Source organism: Anopheles moucheti, chromosome 3 (genome assembly GCF_943734755.1).
Source record: "Anopheles moucheti chromosome 3, idAnoMoucSN_F20_07, whole genome shotgun sequence".
Taxonomy (NCBI): domain Eukaryota; kingdom Metazoa; phylum Arthropoda; class Insecta; order Diptera; family Culicidae; genus Anopheles; species Anopheles moucheti.
The window spans coordinates 37,513,044-37,529,819 of NC_069141.1; the positions used below are offsets into that span (position 1 = coordinate 37,513,044).

Consider the following 16,776-nt stretch of genomic DNA (forward strand, 5'->3'; position numbering starts at 1 on the left):
GACTACCAAAATTTGAAACTAATTTAATCCAAGAATTCGAAATCCTGGCTGTTGCCTGCCTGCCTGCCACCGCTGCCTTGACACTTTCCATCCAAATTTCCTGCACGATAATCAACTGAACAGAAGCGGTTAAAACTTCCTTTGGTTATGAAAGTTTTGACCCATCCATCAATTCCGGCCGGGGAAAGCTAAAGATAGGCTCAGCTTCCGCCGCATGGCCGTGAGATAAAGGAAACTTTGTCTTATGCCATGGACTACCCTGTTCACTGTGGCAGCTTGTCACCAGATTACAGCGTCTTTGAGTGTAAGTTAGAGTATAGTTTTGCGAAATCTTGTAACGGTAAGTTGGAAGAGATTTTCCATATCAAGTGGTTTAACATTATATTGTTGCGGGCTTAAAATATAATACAATATCAAAATCTGTACTGAAATACCCTAGCTTAAAAGCGTCCTTGCAATTACATCCATTAGGAAATTATCTATGAAAAATTAGTTTGTTCGACTCCTACATAAACTATTAAAGGACAGTTTTGTACCCTTTAACTTAAATCACATGATTAAATGTATTTTAACACCAAAAGGGTTCGCTAACTTCAATTCAAAGTTGAACACCAGCTTGAATTTCCCATACCAACCGAAAACCGATATGCGCCAAAATGTATGCAACCCGCAACACATTTCTATCATACAAGATTTCTTTAAAAAAATGGCAACCTACCAAATGAACCTTCAAACTTATTCGCTATTCGTTGGGAAAATGCAACCCCCGCTGCGGAATTTTCCTCCAGAACGAAAAGAAATCTTTTTGATGTAAAGAAAACAAATGTATAACATTTTTACTTACGAGTGCTGGGCAGTTTCAGCGCTAGTTTCGGTGAGCCTCCGGACAGACTAAGATCACTCAGCGAGCTTTGCTCACTATCTTTGCTGTGTGTACGTCCTCTGAAAGAAAATCAAGAAAAGAAACCGTCAATTTTTGGGTATAAAGTTATGTTAACCTTCTCCAACACAAGAAGGAATATCTTACGAACAGTAATAACGAAAACATGTCAAGGTTTGAATTTTAATGGAGGGAAGAACCACATCAACAAACCGATAAGTGACACTTTCGTTTACGCTAGCGCACCTTTTCCATCGCGATAAGATAAGATAGACGCACAGGGCTTGACCACGAGAAATTTAACATTCATTTGCGCCCTTCAATACAAATGCAAAGTTGTACTTCTAGCTATATTTAGACATCTCATTTATGAGAATCGTAAACAAAAATTAGTCAAAGCTGGAAAAGAATCCGTTTATTTTATTTTGTTACTACTAATACCAACAAGATTTCAATACTATTCAACAGGAAAAGTGAATATCGTACACAGACATGTTATACTACAATCTTCCAATCCTCACGAATTTGAAGAATGAGAATTAAATCAGCAAGTAATGAAATCCGAACTAACAGGTGGGCTGATAATTGTTTGGCCTATGACAGTAAAACACTTTTTTTTGGCCAAATTTTTTTTTTGTATTCAACATACGTCCCTTCAAGGGCGATACACCAATTATAGCGGTCTTTAAATTTTTCGATACCCTTTTTGTAGTAGTATTTGTCCTTTACCTCAAAAAAGGCCTCAGTTTCGGCGAATACCTCTTTATCCGACGAAAATTTCTTCTCAGAGGACATCTTTTTGGGATCTAAGAATAGGAATAAGTCACTGAGAGCCAGATCTATGAAATACGGTGGGTGGAGAAGCAATTCGTTGCCTAATTCATGTATTTTTGCCATTGTTTTCACTGGTTTGTGGCACGGTGCGTTTTCTTGACGAAACAATTTTTTTTTCTTCAAATGCGGTCGTTTTTTGGCGAATTCGTCCTTCAATCGCTCCAACAATTTGATGTAATAGTCGCTGTTAATGGTTTTTCCTTTCTCAAGATAGATTATTAAGATTATTCCTCGCAAATCCCAAAAAAATTGACGCCATAACCTTGCCAGCTGATTGTTGCGTTTTCCCCCGCTTTGGAGCAAGTTCATCGCGTCCAGTCCACTCGAATGACTGTTTATTGGACTTTGGAGTGAAGTGGAGAAGCCAAGACTCATCCTTGGTATCTTCCTGATGCAAAAACTCGGATTTATTTCGCTCAAACAGCTCCAAACTCTGCTCCGAATCCTCAACTCGTTGTTGTTTTTTGTTCAAATGTGAGCTTGCGCGGCAGCCATTTTGCACAGAGCTTTTTCATATCCAAATACTCGTGAACGATATGTCCAACACGTTCCTTAGACATCTTTAGGGTGTCAGCTTTCTCGATCAGCTTCACATTATGGGTGTTCTTAATAATTTTGTGATTTTTTTTTATGTTTTCGTCAGTAACCACCTCTTTTGGGCGGCCACTGTGTTCACCACCTTCAGTGCTCATTTTACCACTTTTAAATTTAGCATACCAATACCTGATGGTTGATTTTGGTAGAGCAGTGTCCAAAGACTCTTCATCAAGCCAATTTTTAGCTTTAACTATATGTTTCCCCTACAAAAACAAATATTTTATCATCACTCGAAATTCCTTCTTTTCCATGATTACTCAAATCACAAAAGTTGCGTCACACAAAATGCTCTAGCTCATTAGGTTGTGGCCCGAGTGCTGTCAAATTTGGACAGAATTCCTTTGAAGGTTGGTACAAACGAAATATGATATGGATAAAAATCTTCTAGCACGATAAATGTGTTAGGCCAAACAATTATCAGCCCACCTGTTAAGTACAAGCACAATAAAAGTGTAAACCACGATATTTATTTTAACTCAAGGCAACAAAGGATTTGAATCATAAAAGTGTATGAACATCGCATCATTTTTCATTCGCTATGACCTGCATTGCCAGCTAGTACAAGTCCACAACATCTTGATTTTTTGTTTCTAAACAAACAATTTATCGATCAGAGATGTTCGCACAGTCAAGGTCAATCGCCGATGTCCTTTCATAGTAAGCAGAGATACACCGGACATTCTCTTTGCTGATACGCACGAATAGGCAAGCAGCTTAGATATAACGTTCACCAGAAGAGTCAAGTAACAGGTTAGCTGCAGGGTCTTTATTTATGATCACTAAATGGTCTATGTCAATACGTGGTCAAACAGATTAACCTCTCCCAGCGTACCTTCACCATGGCGAAATGCCTTCTCAGGAATGTTAAGCCTTTGGCTCGTGCAGTTGAACACTGAACACATGGTTTATTATGCATGAACAAGTCAATTAGGTTAGCTATTGCGAAGAACAATAAGTGAAATATTTGACATTTTCGAAGCATTATGCTTCTTTCGAGTAGTTTTTGTGTGCTCACTTCAATACCCGCACTGTTTGAGCATGCTTATATGAAACTGTTTTAAATTTGAAACCTTTGTTTGGCAGACTTTTTCTAATGAGATTGGAAAAAAATCATGAGTAAAAGTGTGTTTATTTATTTTCTTTACTAATGTTTAATAGTAGTTATAAACTTTATTATTATTAAGATTTAACTATTTTGAGATATTTATCTATATAACAATTCATGGCTCAAACATTTTGATAACTCTTAAACATATCCATAAATTTTTAAATAAATTTTATGCAAATGAAAACTATGAAAACTACCTAGAGAGATCTTCATATAGCATTAAAGGATCCAGCGCTTTTACAGACAACATTGTCCATACTACACCTATCTAAATAAAACAGCTGTTATATTAATGGTTTCGAGTAGCGAGTATCTATTGTAGACAATCGTGATAAAAGCATCATCTAAATCAAGCTCACATCGTTCCCGATCTACGGTTCACTATCTGCGACACATTGCAAACAAATTTGCAGCATAATAGCAAGCCTGGACATGCCGAACGTCCCTTAACGACCGTGCACAATGTTATCGTCCTGCGGTTTAGTTTCCCCTATTGTATACACCCCTTACGCATGTACCACCCTCTGCACCCAACAAGCATTTCATTTCCTTTCAATCGTTCATCACAAGCTGTATGATTCCATGGACACCTGTACCTGTGTGCACCGGTGCGCTCACCCCGATGCCCTGTGCTAGACCACCGGAACTGTTTTACAATCTAGCCGGATGATACTCATGCTCACGCTGTATTTAGCAGTAAATCAATGGGTTATGGCCGTCCTGCGGGTGTTCACATCGGTTCATCTATTGCGTTCTTTATCCGAGAATAGAATGCAAACACGGACAGCCTGATCACATGTGAACCAGTGTTCGGGATTTCAATGTAAGAATGGACCCTGTTCTGTTGCATAATTCTAACTTTATTACACCTCACTGAATCCTAACCTTACCATTGCTGGGCCGGACAGGAAGCGTCTCTGCGAACCGGAGCACAACAATATAGCACAGGGCGACAGGACATCCTATTTCCATTCGATTACATTCAAGGCCTTTTAAATGTGATACCGTAAATAGCTGTGTGGTGGCAATTTTTTAATAAATCATATCGTACACACAGCCAGCCAGTTTACTGTGTAGTCTTTAGAATGGGACACATTTTCTTACAATTACAATCATTTTAGAACATAGTTTGTTAATGTTTTGTTCAAATTAAATAGCTAAAAACTTTGTTTTTGAGTTGCTATTTGAGGTTTCAACACACAATAAGCAATTTATATTGAATCTGTGCAATTATTTGTTATAACACCATGGACATCTCCACCGTAATAATACTTTTATCAACCTAATTAGCCTGTCCAAACTGTAAGGTATCCTAAAACACATTTTGATTCTTCCTACTTTCGACGTACCATTGATGCACGCGTGTCTGTCTCGTGCCTTACAATTACCAATTGCACTCGGCGGTAACATTGAGTGGTCAAGATATACCATTTAACCGAACAGGGCAAACACATGATTGCTACCGACGGTTCGTAGAAACTAATTAAGCGTGTAATCCACATCCATCAACAACATCATTCTCTGGCGTCACTGTACGCGTACTACAGTGTATCTCCAACCTGCGACGCTTCATGTCTGATGTATCTTTCGCAGACGCAAGTGGAGATGTCGATGATGGAGGCATTAGGCGTAGCACTACTTACGCGTAGCATCAACATATTGTGTGGGCGAAACAGTGCAGTGGTTGTGCGGTATTTGCGTTTCTTTAACTGACCAAAGCCTATTGCTACACGTGCTTGAGAGAGATGGAAAGGGAGTTGCAAGTGATATCAAACACACTGATCTTACATAAGAATGTTGAGCCATTAATTGAAACAAATGCATGGTAGCACTAAGACACACTCATATGTTACATTTAACCTGCAGTTCAGTGTTTTCCGGTGTGTAATGCTACTTTTAATGCTATCAATGACAATTAAAGACGTATCTTCAGTTATCTAACAGTTGATTCAATAAAACAACAGATTTCATTACACTTATTTCTTTCGCGGAGCTTTCCATCTGTGTCCGCTTACTCAAAAGTCAGTCATGCCTGGCATAAGTCAGTCTGATTGGGTGCTGTACCTAATATTAAGGGGAACATTAATAGCTCCTGCATAAAACTGCGAACAACATCGTTCGACATGTATAATATTTATTGTGTATTATTAGCAATCACATTTTTATTACTGATCACATCATTGTTAGAACAAATTAATTGCAAACTTTAAGTTATTGGAATCTATTACAAATAGTTTTATGACAAGAATAAATCGATTAAAGATATGATTAGAATTTGTAAGCAGTTTTTCTTTTCTGTAAATGTAATACATATTGTTTGTTAAAATATTCTCGTAATTGAGTTTTTTTTTTTTGGTTCGTTAGAACGGCCTGGCCGTATCGACTTATTTTACCACGTAGCCGGATAGTCAGTCCTTGCTACGGGGGATTGGTCCGGATGGGATTTGGTCCGGTCCGTTCGTGTAAAGAACGGCTCCGCTACCATCATGCCACCGGGCCGTTCTAAGTAATTGAGTATTATTAGTATTTTTCTGCCTTTCAAAATATGATTCATACGGTCTGATACGTTAGATGTAGTTCAGGACGGCACAAAACGGTGGTCTTTGTTAGTTCTGTAAAATATTCAGCTGCTTTTGAATTGCTATCCAGCAAAACTATTGATAGCTCCAAACGTCAATCGAATAGAACCACTTGGCAAATATGTGCCTCAAAATTCCTGCGATACGCTACCCAAATGGAGAAAGCACATAGAGGGAAATTATTCAATGGCTTTATTTTTTCCACTTCATTATCGATTCAAACTGTCAATCCGAATGCATCGCGCCATGAGCTCGTGTTCCGCGCCTGCATGGCGCGCGGAATGACTTTGGATGCAAAATAGGTGACGAGCATTATCAATATTCATTAGATTTAATTGACCGCTTAATGACACAAACAGCCGAATGGTGATCGCGCCAATGGCTCGAAATATGGCAACGGTGCTCCCTATCAACCTCCAAACAATCAAATCAATAGCTGATAGAAAGCACTTCATTACACTACGCCCAAAGATTCACTGGTCATCGCATTAATGATTCTTTTGTTTCGTTTGTTTTGTCTTGCATCACCATGGTGCCTCGCGTTCAAGTAAACACAACGAAATGCAACGATTAAATGTGGTTAAAACACGTGATTTGAAAGTGTAATCAGGACAAAGCGCTTTTTATTCCCTTTCTACACTATCTGCACGGCAAGCCCGTCTAAAGCAAGTATAATCTAAGTAAAACCCGACGATCGTATGTTTGACAGTGAGGTAAGAAAGATTTTATTATCAGTAAAATTATTATCAATGTTTCGGTGCATCAACTGATGCACTCTAAAAATAACGTAACACATACACGAAAAAATCCGTTAAACATATATTTGTGTGAAATTGCTAACGTTTGCAACCTACATCCAATACGCAATACTTATACGGCAAATAAAACTGTGCAAACAATTCGAATTCACTGTCAATACATTCCGCCGCACGTTGTCTGGAGTTTTCAGCCAAACATGGTGTCAATAAAAGCGCTTGATAAAGATGATTTGGTGTCCAAAATCTTCACAAACTTCTTTTGGACGTATTTACAAACGAGCTGGAATTTGAAATGGTCGTGATGTATAAAAAATAAAAAGCATTGTTTTCGACAAACTTAAAGCATTATGTTGGAAGCGTGGCGAAAGAGACATGGTAAAGAAGCAGTAAAGTTTGCTAACACATTATCTAAATTGTTTGCGCTTTGGTTGTTCGAACTAGTGATGGGAAAAATCACTCCCATGTGGGATTCGATCCGACCGATCCGGATCCGCCTTAGGATTTATCCTCCGAATCCGATCCTACTAGATTTTTTTATGACCACAAAAACTCTTTACTTTATAATCAAAGAAAATGCATAGTGGATTTGCTAATACGACATTTTTTTTCTTGTGCGTTCACAATTGAGCTTATGTGAAATAAAAAAAAATAATTAATTTTTTTTATTTTTATTTGTTATTTAAAAATTCATTTTTAATTCATTATTTTCATTATCGATTTTAGTATTACTCAACATTCATGAGATTATCTTTTTTCAGCATCAGCAGATTATCAGTACATCACAATTTTACGTAGGAATGGACATCTAAAATTGTACGTTTTAGTTTTCTTAAATAGGAAACTAAATTAATTACTCAAGTTTTACTCAATTCAAGATCACCAAATACATGATTTATGTGATTTTTTGATTAATATGTTTTAAACCAAATGCATTAATTTAAAAAATACAAACAAAATACAAAAAATACAAAAATATTCAATTATTTCTATGTCTTCCTCGCTTAAATTAAGCTTTAGAAATAATATTTCATTCAGTTTTTTGGGGAGCAGCCTATTTCTATTGTCGGTATAAATTTGCCCTACCTTAGAGAAAATGCGTTCACATGGAACAGAATAAAAAAGCAATAAGTCACAAAATATCCGCATTCGAAAACAATCCCTATCACAATCCCAGATTCCAATCATGACAGATCCGGATCCGGGATCTGGACTCTTGTTTTGGATTTCGATCCCGGTTCGACAGGCAGATCCGGATCGAAAAGGATTGTTTGGGATTCCAATCCAGAGGATCCTGGATTCAGGATCGAATCCGGATTGATCCAATGAAGGATCCAATCCCAGAATACGATTCGATCCGATCCGCCCAACACTAGTTCGAACACAAACAGTTTCAAAAAAGGCATGCAAACCATTCTCCACGAGCAATTAGCATTAGACTCGGTATCGGATTCTGGTTCAACCCTTACACTCGAACAATTCCGACTTAATACAGCTACTTGTGTGATTTCTAGAAAACATGGGCATTATGTTAAGAAGGATAACGGTTACGGATGGGTAACATCCTATCACAATGTCCATATTAACACGTGGTCCAGATAAAAACTTTGATTTTTATGATTCCAGCATCCAATGTTTGGTTCTGGTTCACAAAAAACAACTTTTTTCCAGCTAATTTAATCAGACGAAACCGGAATCCGAATATAAAAATACAAACCACTAACCAGGCAGTCGGAGCATCAGACGCGACAGATAAAACCATTCAAATGCCATATCGCGACCGGTGCACGAACCGTTGAGATGTATGTAAATTGTGCCCGCTACCTTGTGTTTCACCCTTGCACGGTGACGTAATTGTCCCAGCGCGGTTTAACAAACAAGCCACACGCACACAGCGCTATGGATAGCATGAGATGATCGTAAAGCTTGAGAATTGATGCTAAAATGCGTGATACGCGTCGCTGCGCTAAGTGACGGATGGAATACCGCAGCGAGATTCACCTTCGCGCGGCGGAGAAACGGTTAGGAAGGAAGGACAGGCACAGAGTCCGACGAATGCACGATTGATTCGAAATATCCGTCGTCATACCGGTCATGTTGTACTTAAGCCGAAGCGAAAACAGGTTTGGCGTTTGTTGAATTAGGTTCTTATCACGTCTGTGAAGGTGTTACAGCTTTTCAGGCGATCATTTTGGCACTCAAACCACCACATACGTGACAGGATGTGAAAATCAGTGCCAACATGATGAAACAATAGGAATGGTTTTGCAAAACGATTATCAAAACCATCGACCGCAGAAGAGCTGCCGCTGTACGTGTGTGGGTTAGGGTTTCAAACAACGTACCATTCCATCATGGTGTACACGTGGTACGTCTTCCCAACTGACAATAAACAAAGAAACCCCAAAAGCTAGTTTTGAAATGTACGTCACCGCTCCGTACAACGCCACCACCCCACTACCTGGACAATCAACACAAATACTTGATCTCGAAATAATGTTTCGTATAATGTTCGATTGTTTGTTCGTTTCTGATGACTGATTGCGTACGACTTCCTTCAAACTGCCGGCAGGCAACCATCCGATCCAGACATGTTGGTATACGTCGCTGGGAGGGAGAGTAGAGACAGGGTGGGAACGAGTATTGATTCGATTCACAAAATCGATCCAAGCACGTAGTGCTCCACCCGGTGCCACCGATGCCGATTCCCTACACCAAGTGCAACAGCACATCAAACGCTTCAGCATAACCGCACGGTGTTTGCTGTTCATTGGCATTGGAGAGACATGCATGCGCAATTGGGCCTACTTGGCAACGGGTGGAACCGCGGGGGCAGGTGCACGGGAGGTTGACGACTACAACCAACAACTTGTGTTTGAGGGAAGTTGGCGAAGATAATGTTGATGACTATGCCGCCACCGACACACAACTTAGGTGCCGCTGGTTCCGAGGTCTTCCCCCATTAGACCTCAGAACTCACGCAAACATGCTAAATCAGGGTTGGGCAACTGGCGGTTTAGAGGTGTTGTTATTGGAAAGAAACAGAGCTTGTAGTGTGATTTGTTTTCCAATTTTATCTATATCTATAACTACATAACTTCCTTCCATTTCCTTGGATATGTCACTTTCAGGAGAGCTAGTTTAATAAAATTATTATAAAATTGTTTAAATTCCAAGATGTATTACCCATTTTTTTGGTACATTAAAATTCTTTACATTGATTCAACTTGAAAAATCTATAAACATGTCACATTTCTACATGTATTCTGTATGTTTTATATGTTATTTCTTATTTCCAAACCATGTATCTGTAAGTGCAGAGCTTGGGTATTTTTACAACCAACAAAAAATTTAATAATTAGCACTGATATATGAGTTTTAAGTTGGTTCGCAATTTAATATAAAATTTCATTACTGAGATCAATTGGACTAATGGTACAATCAAGAAATAAAAATACCATGAAATATGTTTTTGGTCCCATAGTCTCGTGAAATAGCGCACATTCGGATACACGGAGCGTATCTCATTTGGAACAATCTTTGGTTGCAAGGAATGATTAGCTATACGCTAAAAATATGTATAATAAACCGTTTTATGGCAAGCAGCCGCTTATCAGTTGTTAAGCAGGAACGAAGAATACGAAAACCCACCAGATCGTAGTTCAACATGTGACATTTTCATAATTTTCAAGATCTGCCTTTAGAGAATATTGGTGTGAAGGAATTTTTCTAAACCTCATAATTTCTATAAAGAATTACTTTAATATAATTATGGTCTTAAATGTCTAAATGTTTGTTTAAAAATCTCAGAATTAGCAGTATGGCAGCTCGAGGCAGTAGTGTACGGACAGGGCAATACACATTTAAAAAACATAAGCTTTTGCTCACCCCTGCACAATGCATAAGCTCACGCTAACCTTTGCGCTCTGAGGTCGGGCATTCACAATGAAACACCCCTTACAAAGCAAAAGTGCAATCTTTATTTTACATAACCGCACCACGGCCTGCCCACGATATACACTACTGGTTCCTGCTTCGTTCAAAGCATTTCTGCTCAAGCATTGCTGCTGATAAACGATCGAACCGAACTCGTGCAACGGCTAGAGCTGCCTCAAACATTCAACCGTTGCATGTGCGTACGAAAACACACGTGAGAAAACTATTCAAAACCGGCGCTAAATGAGTTACCCTTCCCGTTCGATTCTCCCCCTTACTTACCTCTTCACCGACCCGGAGATCGTTCGTTTGCCGTGCGCGGAACTTCGGCTTGCAACGCTGGTGCATTCGGACGGTGGACTCTTGAGCGAACCGGTCGCGGCGTTCGTTGCGGGCGAGTCCCGCCGCAACAACGTAGAACCCCCCTTCGATGCACCTGCACTGGTCACCGCACTGCCACAGCTAATGCGTGACTTCACGTCACTGAAATTGCGCCTCATCACTGACTTATTTTCCGCTATTTTGCTCATCACCGCGTCCCACTTGTTCGGTGTGTTGGATTTTTTCACAAAGCTCAAATTGGATCCTGTGGCACCACCGCCACGTGCACTTACACCCACATTGCCACGCGTACCACCCGCACTGGGACGCTTATTTTCCTGATCACAATCAACCCCATCGACGGGACCGCTGTCGTCACCGGCATTATTGCACTGCTCGATCGCACCCGCACTACGAGACCCTTCCGGCAAATCCTTCGACGGACGCGTCTTGCTTAAACGATCCGTACGCGACGAAACAGTGGATGAAGCGGACATTTCCGCACCCGCAGCATGCTGCTGGTGGTGTTTCCTTAGACCACGGTTAGCTTCGTTTTTGAGCTGCTTACGACTGGCACTGCCGCCACTGCTAGCGCCGTTGCTGGTCGCACTGTTAGTACTGTTGCCGCTCACGGCCGATCTCTTGCCACTGACATCGTGGAAGCTGCTGTCGGCATCGCAACGGCGCGCAACGTTCCCAGCAACGACGACGACGCCACCACCACCACTACCAGGAGAGCTAGTGCCAGCTGTCGTACCCGCGGCGGTACCAATATCACCATCAGCTTTCAACGCCGCCATTGTCGTAATCGCAAAATGGTGGTAGTGGTGTTCGCTCGCCTTCGGGGAAGCTCCGATGTGTTGCGATAAGTTTGACTTGCCGTCATCGCAGCACCGTGTTTTATCTTTCTCGCGTTCGTCGAGCACCAATTTGCACGTCTGGTTTGGATCATCATCTCGCGCGAGCTGCTGTTCGGAAGCTCGCACAAAGTTCTGACTGTTGCTGCTGCTCATCGTATCCGTCGAGACGTCCGGGCTCATATCGTCCGCTGTCTGCTGTTGATCTTCATCAAAACCTCGACATCCACCACCACTGCTGCCACCTTCAGCAGCGGCTTCTGCCTGCTGTTGATCATCCGCACGTCGCTGCACCAGATCATCATCGGCGCGATTTTCCACGTCCGTAAAAATGCCACTCGATTCCATGCACGAATCCTCGTTTTGGCCCACATCCTGATTCTGTTGCTGATGCTGCTGCTGCTGCTGCAGATCTTGATCGTCCTGCTCGTCTATCGCATTGAATATGGCATTCGCACCTTGCGCACCCGCGATTCCACCCGCACCACCCGGCGCACCGTACAGCTGTCCATCGATGATCTGCGCTCGGCGGGCGTCACCACGGTTAAACACATCGTCCGCATCGCTTTCGGTGAAGAAATCCGAATCAGTCATCGGATCCTGACGGCGCGGCACGGCAGCCACGGCGGCGGCCATCATCGGTTGCCAGGCGCCTCCACCGAGTGCCGACTTCACGCGCGGTCCATTCGACGGTGAGTGGTCGGCTCCGCGACTCGCAGGCCGAGACATTTCACCATCGCCCTGGTAGCCCGTGTCGAGGCTCGTAATACTCGTGATGCTCGTGATGAAACTATTCGACACCTTCGACGAGGTGGCGGACTTTGTCATCTGATCCGTCTTCGGGTCCGAGTCGGCCTGGGACAACTCACTTATACCACCCGTTGCGCTGACGTTCACCTGTCCACCACCCACACCTCCACCGTAGGGTTGAGGGCCACCTGCTATCAGCAATAACTCCGAGGGAAGCATAATATCTGACATGTCGGTCTTCACGCCCACCGGATCTAGCGGCAGCTCTTCGGGTGAGGGTGTCTGATCGATGCGACAGTGATGCTGCAATGCTCCGTGCTTGTGATGATGGTGAGCCACCCCTGTGCCGACATTGCCACTTCCGCCCATGCCCGTATTTAGCTGCAGCTCCAGGCCAGCCGCGTTTGCCGCATTGTTCGTATTGTTGGTGTTGGTGTTGGTGGTGGTCGAGTCGAGAAATTCCTTCATCTGATCGGGCGTTAGGATGCCGAGGCTCTCGTCCATCTCAAACGAACCCTGCTTGGTGAGTGAGCTCGTGGGTGACTTCAGATGGGCAGGTTTCGTCAGCGAAAGGGAAGAGTCGCACAATTCGATCGAACAATCTAACGTGCACTCGGTCAGATCGAGTCCAAAGGAGAACCGCTGCTTCGGTGCCGGAACTGTGTTGGAACGGTTTTCCAAATGCCGCCTCAGAACAACCTCCTGCTGGGAATAGGTTTGATTTTGTTGCTGCTGATCATTATCCTGACAGCAGGGCTCTGGTTCGTCAAGACTCAGGTCGAATATCTCCTTGCCAGCGCTCACATCCGCCTCTATGCTTACTTCACGTTGATTGATATTCCTTCGCCCTAGGGAGTACCCCGACATATGCTCCTCATCGTCGCTTATTCTGCCTCGGTCCAGCTCTAACTCTGTTGGAATTAGCGTTCGATCCTGTGCACTGATGTCCATCAGTAACATGCTACTGCTGTGCTGACTTCCAGCTAACTGCAGCACTTGGCCACTGCCTGTTGCGGCCGGAATAGCCATCGAATCTGAATGTAGCGTTGAGCTAAACACCTTCGTTTGTCCATCCTTGTGTCCCGTGCTGACCGCACTGAACTGCATAAAATTTACCGATTCTTCTAGATTGAACGTTAAGCGATTGGGCTTCGTTTTACTACCAACACCCAATCCCCGTTGCAGCTTTTGCTCTTCTACCGAAGTCGTTCTGTTCAGCACGCTATCCCCAGGCGCCAGACAGGACTCGTGGCCGTCGTCCGCATACAGGAGTTCTTGCGTTATGTTAGGAATGCTTTGCGTAACGTTCAGCAACCGCTCGTTGACCATCGTCGAGTTCAGTATCGGTGGCCGTCGGTTACCATCCTCCTCTATCAGTAGCTCCCCAGTAGATGGACGCCGGAAGGGCATGGTTCGCGTAAGGTCCAGCACCGGAGAATCGATGCTTTCGGTGCTTTCGCGGCGGAATGTTTTCGTCAGGCCCAAAATCACATTCGACGACAACGAGGTGTGACTGCGCGTGTGTGTTTGACTCAGCACAGGTGGCCGTGGACGATCCAGCGGAGAGTTCAATGACTCTCGGGAGGACTTTACGAAGGTTCCGCTACGCCGAATCTCGTACGTGACGTTTCCATCGCGCTGTAATGTGACGGTATGTTCATTCCTCGCGTACATAGGAGTGTGCTTGTTCGCTATAACGATCGTAGCATTTTCGTCACTGCACGCCAGTTCCGTCGTTGGTGGATCCAGCAGGTTATCTGTACTGTTCGCTCCTACCAGCTCGAGCGATTCATCTACCAACATCTGAACTGTCCCATCGGGACCACAATGCCCGTCACCTTCTTCGTCATCGTCGCTTGGAATTGCGAATTCCCTTTGGCAAAGTTTGATGTCCTCCAAGCGTTCCGTCGTTCCCGAAGCGACCAGCTCTAGCTTCTTCAGAAATGGCAAGCCACTCGATTTCGGTGTTGTCAGTCCCAGGCGAAGCTGTGCCGGCGCCGGCGTAGAAGCGGTCAGCAGCGGAAACGGACTGGGTTCACCATTGAACAGTTTGTCGCCCGAATAGGACCGCGCGATGGAAATAGCCCCCGATCGGCTCTGTGACGGTGGCCTCAGAAAACTGATCGGCGTGGCCGGAGGTTGAGGTGCTCCTCGTTTTGTAGGAAGCCGCACGGTGCTGCTCGGTACCCGAAAGCTTCCCGGCACTGGAATGCGGCTGCTCACACCATCTAGCCGGGGGATGCGCGAATGAGCCGAGTCCTGTGAACGACACAAAGAACAAACAAAACATAAATTAGCGTCATATATGCGGAAAGCACCTGCACTAGGATTAAGTTGAGAGAGCGGCAAAACTTAGTCACTACGGGAAACCCTACAAATGATAGCCGTCGTCGTTTGAAGTCACGTTGCCGCAGAAGGTGACGCGTATTGCTGCTGACTGCGTATTTTCTTACCATCTTATTGTCTACGTTATATTGTCCGAGTTGTGTGTACAAGCCCTAGCCTGTATGGCCGACAACAGTTATAGGGCAATAAAACACTAAGAATTCTAGACAAATAGATGAGTTTCTGCAACGTGTGCCGCTCTTGGGGCTAGCCATTCCTCACAGTTTTGTATCTGTGGCCAATTGCCAACTACAAACTATTCATCAGAGTTTTACTGATAAACATACATTCGTTTACTAGCAAATAGTCTTATGTCAGTTATGCTACCATATGAATACTGTATGAAGACATTATCATCTCGTACAAGGTACTGCTTCATTCCAAAAGAATTCTTGTAGAATTGTTAAATCATAAAATTTATTACCCGTAACAGATCATTCCGCTGCAATTCGGACAACCTAAACAAATGTTTAAGCTACCAAAACGTCAAATTATCATAACCTAATAAATTGTACATGAGGTTCTGCCGACAATTCCTGAGGCATGTCATCACGCTGCCGAGGGCAACAGCACGACGATTAATGTAGTTTAAGACTTTCCCATCTGGTCTGAACACGGAAGAAGGTCGCAAACGGTCGCACTGCTCGAATGCACCTACATCATTTTTAATGTATGCGAAAATGAATCCAACCAAACTAAGTGCTGTTTGGTTTTGATACAGTTAAATGAGTGAAAGATACACCGTTTATCGGTGAAGCTAAACCACACGAGCACGTTTCGGGCGTTTTCCACGATTTCCGCCCTAACCCAAACACACACACACACACATTATTCTACAACGTTGTTCCTATATGATGATGGCAAAGGGAAAATTATTCATGCTAATTAATGCCATAGATCGCAGATCATGCCGTACGATACCACACATATTCCGTACATTATATCGTTATGTTTAAAAAATAACTGGTAAATTGGGTAGATACGTCAGAAAAAAGATCTAAAATATCACAAATTCGATGAAACATTGCATTACTAAACACAGTTAAATTGCCTTTCGCCAAACGACCACACTAATGAGGCCACCATAAATCAAATGGTGCCACAGTACGGAATGTGTCGAGTGTTCATAATCGATACCATATGCGCTAACTGAAGATCGACGTGCAAAGGCACGTTAATATGACCAATTTTAAACAAATTATTTGGTTCACTTAACGCAGCCCTTCAATCGTGCGGAAACAATTAAATGATTTGTTTTCGCCGCACAAACTTCGCTACTGCACGGACACACCCCAATATATGCCTACCGATACAACAGGCCTCTGTAAACAAAAGGGAAAAGAAAAACCATTTGCAGCTGTACCATCATTGTGCCGCACAACAACCATACGATATTTAACGCTATTTTTCCGTTCTCTCGCAAACTTTTTGACAAAATGTATTCTTTTTTGTGCGTCCCATCATTTCGCTGTCGTCGTGATAAATGAAAAGCTGCAACAATGCAGCAACTTGCGCGTTGCATTTGGGGAAGGAGAGTAAAGGAGTGTGATTTATTGATCTGTCTGTATTTTGTGCATCCGTGCCATTTCGTTGGCCCGAATGCGTGCTTAATCAATCGATCATGGCTTGATAGTTAAAGTGAAAACAAAAATAAGTAGCTGGTTGTATTTTATATGTTTTAAAGAAAACAAAACCCAGATTTGTTTATACAAAAAAAAGAGAAATAACGTATTTCACGGAAAAGATTTTTGTATATTTTGTATGTATTGCCATT

At 42.8% G+C, this 16,776-nt stretch overlaps 1 protein-coding gene across 2 annotated transcripts in view; it reads right to left on the reverse strand.

The window, feature by feature from the left end:
• Positions 1–16,776, reverse strand: part of LOC128305899 (uncharacterized) — a 114,574-nt gene that overhangs the window by 70,366 nt on the left and 27,432 nt on the right. The window contains exons 2-3 of one of the 2 annotated variants that reach the window (XM_053043531.1): positions 10,972–14,876; positions 845–942 (exon numbers count right to left, since the gene is read on the reverse strand). In XM_053043531.1, coding sequence (XP_052899491.1) covers positions 845–942; positions 10,972–14,876 — 4,003 coding nt within the window. Of the gene's footprint in view, positions 1–844; positions 943–10,971; positions 14,877–16,776 lie in introns of those variants that run through there. The other variant, XM_053043532.1, reaches the window with a different exon arrangement.